Raw genomic sequence first — 7,657 nt, forward strand, 5'->3', positions numbered from 1 at the left:
TAATTAAAAATAACAACATTTAAAAAACATATTACATGAGTTAATATTCAATTTTTCCTCTAAAATTTGAGGTCGGACTCAAATTTATCCTTAACATTACAATTGACTCAATTTGAATCTAAAATTTTTAATAATAACTCGTGTTAGTTTTTGAATTAATTTTTGTGAATGATTTGCTGATTTTACACATTAACTTACTAAAATTTGGATTCTTTATTTAAGTTTTATATAAATAAAGTCTATCAGACTTTTTATAAGTTTAATTAACTTTTTAATATTCTCATAAAAACGATAATAACAAGTTTTATTTAAAAAAATTAAGACTTTAAAAATAATAGTTAAACTCCTGAAAATTTTATTAAGTCTTAATCGTATAAAACTTAAAAAAATTTAAATCACAATAAATTAATGTATCAAATCAAGCACTAAACAAAACAAGATGAGCATTGGGATGTAAATAAGGTGACCTAGTTATCGGCACGTTAAAGAAAACCACACACTAGCGCCGCACAGGGATACCAGTGGTATAAGATAAAGCAGCCGAGGCCATTCTTGTCAGCACAAAATTATCCCCAGTGCCAAAGGCTAAGGTCCCCTCCGAGTCTCATTAACACTTGATAAACAAAACAAAGAAAAAGAAAAAGAAAAACCCAAAAAACAGAGAGAGGAAGAGAGAGCGCGAGCACTTCTGAGTCTGTTTCGATTTTCGTTTCTTCCAAACAGTTTTCAAACAACACAATCAACATTTGTTTCGTACTTAACCCTAACCTAACCCCTAAACTCCCTCGCTCTTTCTTGTACCATCGCGTAATTTCGCTCACATTCGGATCCATTCATTTCTTCTCCGATCCATTTCTCTGGTTATCGAACATTCTAGCCTCCATTTATTTCTGGTTTCGCCATTAGGGTTCTGTCAACCGTTCGATTGATTTCACTCAGAAATTAGGGTTTCTGCGCTCGGTTTTTTCTTCGAGTCTCTCGATTCGAGTTCGCCAATTAGGGTTTCCGCGATGCCGCGCAGCTCAAAACACAAATCTAGCAAGCACAGCTCGAGGGACGCGAGGGAGTACTCTGACTCCGAGAGGGATTCTGGCTTCAAGGATCGGAAGAGCAAGGACGACGGCGCCGCCGTCAAGCCGTCGAAGGATTCAAGCTCCGCCGAGAAGCGGAGGCTGGATTCGAGAGGTGACGGAAAGGAAGTTCACGGCTCCGGCAACGGGGATTACTCCGACGAGTATGCTTCATCTTCGAAGCGCCGCAAGGATGGTGGAGGGGGAGAGCGGTGGAACGGAGGCGATGATGACCGCGGAGAGGGGTCGAGGAAGTCAAAGGCTGTGTCGGGAGATTCGAAAAGTAGGAGGAGGGATGGGAGTGTGGGAGCTTATGGAGAGGGCGAGGAGGGAAAGAGAAGCAGTGGAAAGGGCGAAGGGAAGCACAAGGATTCGTCTTCGGGGCGGAGAGAGAGCAGGGAAGGCTGGTCGGAGAAGGAGAGGAAGTCCAGAGGAGAAGGTAGGAGCGAGGATTCGGTTGATGAGGAAGAACAGCGCGCGCCAAAGCATGGGTTTGAAAATAATGGTAAGGTAACTTGGAACTAACTGGTTTGTGTTGCTTGTGTTCTTCATTGCATTGTTACGAATGTCACGTCATTTGGGCTGAAGCACATTTGTTACAATCATTTTAAGATGGATTAGCCTCATTCTCCGGAACTGTGTTTGTGCTTTCAGCTGTGTGTTTATGCTTTTAGATAAAGGTTGAGTGATTCAATAAGTGTAGATTTATAAGCAACCCGTTGGGTATACAGCTGGCGTCTCTCAGCCTAAAAGGTTAAAAGATCGTGAGCAAAATTCAGGAATTGGATATTGCCATTTTCTCTAGCGGCTAATGACAGCATTACTTTAAACATCAAATTCCACTTTTTCTATTTTCCCATGCATATGTCCACAAACTTACCCTTGTCTTCCTCTACTTTTTCCACCGGTTCCAGATTTTCCTTTCTCTTGTAAAGGGTTGTGGGAAAGTGACTGTAGAACTTGTGAAGATGTCCCTCACATTCTTTCTCATTTTGTGTGTTTGTGTTTTTCTGGAATCCAGGTTTCCTTCTAGTTATTTAGTTTGTATCCAAAAATATAAAAATAAATTGTTATATAGTGATTGGAATATTAATAGTGATATTATATTTCGATGGTGCTGTGCCTCAATTACACAGAGATTCTTTTGATTTTTTTTTCAGTTAAGTATTAATTCAATCCAGGGTGCTGCACATAATATTTTGGTCCCATTTTTGTCTCTTTTGAGATGATTTGAATTCTTTACCATGTATCAGTTGTCAGACTGATCCATATATCATCCAAGTAATATTTCCTCTGCAAGTTTGCTTTATCTGATGTTTTGGTGGATTTGAATTGATCTTTGGTACAACTGGATCTCCAATCTTAATGGAAAACTTGGTTTCGCCTAATGAACTCAGATGATTGTGTGGTTACTTTGCCTATAAGCATAAAATTAGTTGTTTGAATTATGAGTGACAGTTCTTTTGTGCATTAGTTTAAATCTGATTTGTGTTTTCACTTAAATGAACCTGTGGTTGCCCGTTTACTGCTGTGCTTGTTTTTTAATTTAAATTTTACAAGAGTGAATCTTACCTATTTAGCTTGTAAGTAGGGCAATTATTCCAGTAATGAGCATTTTGTGGTCTTTTGGTATATTTTCTTGAAGCACACTGCTCAAGACACTATTACATTTAGAGCTCCTATGGTATAGGATTGAATCTTCATCCTTGGTTTCTTTAGGGAAATATTCTTGTCTGGTTTAAGAGACTCTTCAAAGCTTTATTCGAATAATGTGGTTTTAAATGTTTCTACAATCTGTATACTTGCTCTGTTTTTTCCTTGAGTTTTCAAGTCGTCTTGCTTATCTCTTTTTATCACATTTACCTTCTATCAATGTGCCATAAATTAGTGGGGCTGATTTTAAAAATTCGTTTTCCTTCATTTATGGAAGTAATGAATCAAGCATAAAGTGCTCTTAAAGATGCTCACAAAATACCAACTTTTATTCCTGATATACCAAAAAAAGAAGGAAAAAATTTAGCATATTCTCTTTTGAATATTTTCATTGTGAAAATCTGTTGGCCACTCAGAAATATCTGATGAGTCTGGTTCAACTTCTTGGTGTTGGGAGTCAAAATCTTCCTTGTAATTTGTTCAAGTTATTAGACCATTGTATTCAAATAGATGTCTATTTTTTTTAATCTTTTTTGTGCTACTACCCATCTGTGTCATCAGAAAACATGATTGGTATTCAGTAAATATTTTGTTTTGAACTTGCAAGTTTAACAAAAAGAACTTGCGTATTTCATACATCAGTTAAATTGAATAATATCATGTGGGATACATCTGGCAACATCATGGACCCAATTGTTGCCCGATTGAACCTTTGGGATTAGCAATGTTATACTTTGCACCAACAAAATGATGGCAAACAAGCTTTATCCTCTGATATTTATGGTTATGGATGTGAATTCTGTGGTTATTTAAATACTTATTTTGTTCCATGTGGCTATGCCTTATTGCAGACTCAATGAAAATAGATGATCTGCAAAGCCCTGAACTGGATAACCAGCTTGAGAGGAGAATGAGGAAGAAAAGGGATGAATATGGTGATAGTGATAAGCACCAAGATGAAATTGGAGATGGTTATGACAGGCATTTGTCCTCTAGAGATGACAAAGATGGAAAGAAGAAGGATGATAGGAGAAAAGATGAGAAACATAGAGACAAGAATAGGGATGAGATGGAAAGGGAGAACAAACATCGACATGAAAAGCAACGAGATGAGCGCCCTTCAAAAGATCATAATAGCATTAGATCTGATGAGAAACATGGTAGGGAAGAGAAGCATAATTTAGAATCACGACAAAAGAGAACCAAGCTTCCAGAGAGTGACCGGAACCATTATCGTGATCGTGATGCGGACCGTGATTCAGAATCTGTTCGTGAGCGTGAGCGTCACAGTGAACGGGAATCTGATCGCGATCGTGATTATGATCTTGACAGAGATCGTGATTATGACAGAGATCGAGATTGGGAATGGGATCGTGAACGAGACAGAGACCATGATCGTCACCGTGATCGTGATGGGTCACATGTGGATGACAGAACTGGCAGAAGCAAAGAGGGTGGGACAAAGAAAAGAACTTTGGATGATCGTGATGGTTATACTGATTCTAAATCTAGAGTTGTTAAGAGCCATTATTCTGATGCTGAGAAGAGGAGTTTGAGCAGCAGTAAAGCTGATTCTGATGTAGACAGGGGAAGATCCCAACCTCGGCAAACTCATCCTGATTCAATTGGGACTAGCAATAGACACAGATCACCTAGCACGCACATTGGCAAGGATGAACATAGGTACTGCTTCTGGCTTACTTATCTTGAATCTTTTGGTTGGAACATTTTAAGCCAATGTTCACAGTAGTGTTTTAGCTGGAATTCCCTCCCACATATGTACTATTTTATTCCTTTTACCCCTCGAGGTTATTTGGGTAGTTCTGTTTTGAAAGCAGTGTTATATCATCAGTGCTGGTAAAGAGATGTCATACTCCAAAGAAGCTTTACTGAATAAATGTGTCCTGTGATTACATTTTCTTTAATGATTATGTTGGCGATTGGTGTTGACAGTTATCATTTTAAATATGACAAATGCTTTAAAATAATCATAATGTTGTCAAAAGGGGAACTGATCAACCTGAGTTTGTCGGTCACAGTTGAAATGTTGCTTGCACAATTTAAATTTTCTTGATGTGACCAACTTTTATTTTTGTTTATGGAACTCTAATAAGGGGAATCAATTGTAATTGGTTTCCATTTTCTTCATCTTTCAGAAATGCAAGTGGTGAAGATTCAAAGTATAGGGACTTAACAATGGAACAGAGAACCAAAGGCTCAAGAGAGGTTTACTCTGGGATGTCGGAGAGAGGCCCTAAATACAAATTAATGGAAAAACCCAATAAAATGGATGAAGGTTCTGTGGGAGACCTGCCAACTGAAAGGTCTTCTAGTGCCAAGGTTTCACCCATGGGACTGAGAGAAAGATCTCCTTCATCTACAAGCATTGAGCGCAGGTATCCTAATAAAAGCAATGCTAAGCGAAATCATGAAACTGATGAAAGTGGAAGGAAGAACAGTGTTGATGATGATAGACCTGGTCGGGAGTCGACTGTAGAGAAATCACTATTGGATGAGCCATCTCAAGCAGACTCATCTTTATATGGAAGGACCAGTCAAAGCAATTCGTCAATGATTCCACCTGCACCTGCCTTTAGGGCTGCGTTAGAGAGACCATATATGGGTTCATTAGATGATGATGTTAGAGATAACTCCAATAATCGATACAGAAGAAGTAGTGAGCCTGGTTTTGGACGATTGCATGGTGGCAATTCATGGAGGGCAGTACCAAACTGGAATTCACCTGTACCGAATGGATTTGTTCCATTCCCACCTGGGCCAGCACATGGAGGTTTTCAAGCAATGATGCCACAGTTTACATCTCAGCCTCTCTTTGGTGTTAGGCCTGGAATGGAGGTTAACCATGCAGGCATTCCTTACCATATTGCTGATGCTGATAGATTTCCAGGTCACTTGCGTCCACTTGGGTGGCAGAATTTGATGGATGGAGCCGGACCTGCTCATTTGCATGGATGGGATGGTAATAATGGTGTCTTCAGAGATGATCCTCACATGTACGGTGGTTCTGATTGGGACAGGAATAGACATTCAACAAATAATCATGGATGGGAAGCTGGTTCGGAGACTTGGAAGGAACAGAATATTGACTCGAAGAAGGAGTTGCCTTCCCCAGCCTGCAAAGATGAATCAGGTCCACCCCTGATTGATAATGGTTCGACTGATCAGACTACTCAGATGTCTCATGATGAACCCAACAAGGATGAATTTGATGAGAAACCTCCTGGGACAAAGTTTTCCAGTCTCAGTTCTCCAGCAAAAGTTACTGTGAACATGGCTGGTCTTGAAAATGTGCCTGATGTTTCAACACCAACACCAAGTGACAATACCTCTCTTTTGAGCCGTTTCTACCTTTCCAAGCTTGACATTTCAGTGGAGTTGGTTCAGCCAGATTTGTATGACCAGTGTATGTCTGCTCTAAATGTTAACAAGAATGCACCGGTTGATGCAGATGCTAGTACAGAACTGTCCTTGAAGGTATAAATTCTTTTGAAAACTCATGCCGTAGTTGACCTTTTTATCTTTTGTGTGGTGGGTGGCAGGTGGTTGTGTTCTGAGGCCTGTTTGAACTGTTATCTTAGTTCTTCAAACTTAAAGACAAATAAATATGAAATTTGAGTGGTTTTATTTATTTAGTTATTTAAAGGAGGGTGTTGGGTGTGTGCATGTGTGTGTTGGGGGGGGGGGGGGGGGAGGTGGTCGAGGATGTCACTTCCACAAACTGGTACAAATATATAAGTTGAAGCTGTTGTTTTTTATTACGGAAATGCAATAAATCTTCCCTGACATCATCAGTTTCCCCGATTTGACAGAATGCTTCTGGAGCACGACTGAAATATTCAGCCACTATATCAAGGCATTTTCCTTTCCCAGTAATTGATAATTCTATCTTCCAGGTATAATCTACTTGACCTGTTAAAATTCTGTGTGCCTTTATTGTCTGTTAATGAATTCATGTTTGTTTTCTCTATAGTGTTTGAACAGTGTAACTTACTATACTATAGAAATTACTTATATTTTAGAAGTTAGCCTCGTCTTAATGAAGTTGAGCATCATAACTTATATTTTTTTAAGCCCAATAAATCCATAAATATAAGTTCTTAGTCTTGATGGGTGAACATATTCTTGAATTTGCAGAAAGCAATAGACCTTTACAAGAAGCAGAGGGGGGTGAAACTGCCTAATGGGAATGAGGTAGATATTGCTGCCGATTCCAACCAGATGCAAGTGGATGAGTCAGTTCCTATTCCCAGTTTAGAGGATAGGCAGGTTTCTGTATCAGCTTCTGATGGAACAAAAGATATGCCGATCCCGACAGAAGAACAAGAGAAAGTAGAAATCCTTTCTTCTCCAAAGGAGCATCTGGAAGAGATCAATAATACCAGCAGTCAAATGGAGCAAGATGATGACGGTACCCACTCTTTAAACACTGGCATGTCTGGTCCATCTGCAGAGCTTGAGAACCAAGAAGCCTTAGCTGGTTCCTGTGAAAAAGAGGAAAAAATCACCTCTGATAATGCCCATTCCGGAGATGCGAATGAAAATCAAAATCACTCCATTGCATCTGAGAATGAAGCTCAGCCAACTGCCACTTTGCTTGAAGATGGTGATGATATGAATAGCGAAGTTAAATCTGTTGATGCCCATTGTGCAGATGAAAAACTGAGCTTTGATGATACAAAGGTTAATCCCTTAAATTTTGAGGATAGGTCCCCCAAAGCTTGTGATGCTTTGATGCCCGGTTCAAATGAGTCTGAGTCGCTAATTTTAAGCCGGATACATCATTCTCCTGAAAGTACACATTGAGACAATTTCTTTATCTTCTATTGCTTTTTATCCATTAGGTTTTATTTCATCCCCTTTTATGTTGCTTCTATTTTGAGCGAGAAAATAAAAGGAAATGCAATTCCTGTTCC

General features: G+C 39.2%; 1 protein-coding gene across 1 annotated transcript; it reads left to right on the plus strand.

Moving 5' to 3' along the window:
- The first annotated feature begins 582 nt into the window (after positions 1 to 582).
- Positions 583 to 7,657, plus strand: LOC130944299 (uncharacterized). The gene is made up of 5 exons (XM_057872564.1): positions 583 to 1,575; positions 3,575 to 4,406; positions 4,880 to 6,218; positions 6,554 to 6,637; positions 6,879 to 7,657. Exons 1-5 carry the CDS (start codon positions 1,011 to 1,013, stop codon positions 7,545 to 7,547), a joined length of 3,489 nt encoding a protein of 1,162 aa, XP_057728547.1. The 5' UTR covers positions 583 to 1,010; the 3' UTR covers positions 7,548 to 7,657.

This window comes from Arachis stenosperma, chromosome 8 (genome assembly GCF_014773155.1).
Source record: "Arachis stenosperma cultivar V10309 chromosome 8, arast.V10309.gnm1.PFL2, whole genome shotgun sequence".
Classification (NCBI taxonomy): Eukaryota; Viridiplantae; Streptophyta; class Magnoliopsida; order Fabales; family Fabaceae; genus Arachis; species Arachis stenosperma.

Bases quoted from the DNA above. Each gene is read 5' to 3' on its own strand.
- LOC130944299 (XM_057872564.1), top strand. From the start codon at position 1,011: ATGCCGCGCAGCTCAAAACACAAATCTAGCAAGCACAGCTCGAGGGAC. The intron at 4,407-4,879 runs GTACTGCTTCTG...TTCATCTTTCAG, and splicing joins ATTGGCAAGGATGAACATAG to AAATGCAAGTGGTGAAGATT. The intron at 6,638-6,878 runs GTATAATCTACT...TTGAATTTGCAG, and splicing joins TTGATAATTCTATCTTCCAG to AAAGCAATAGACCTTTACAA.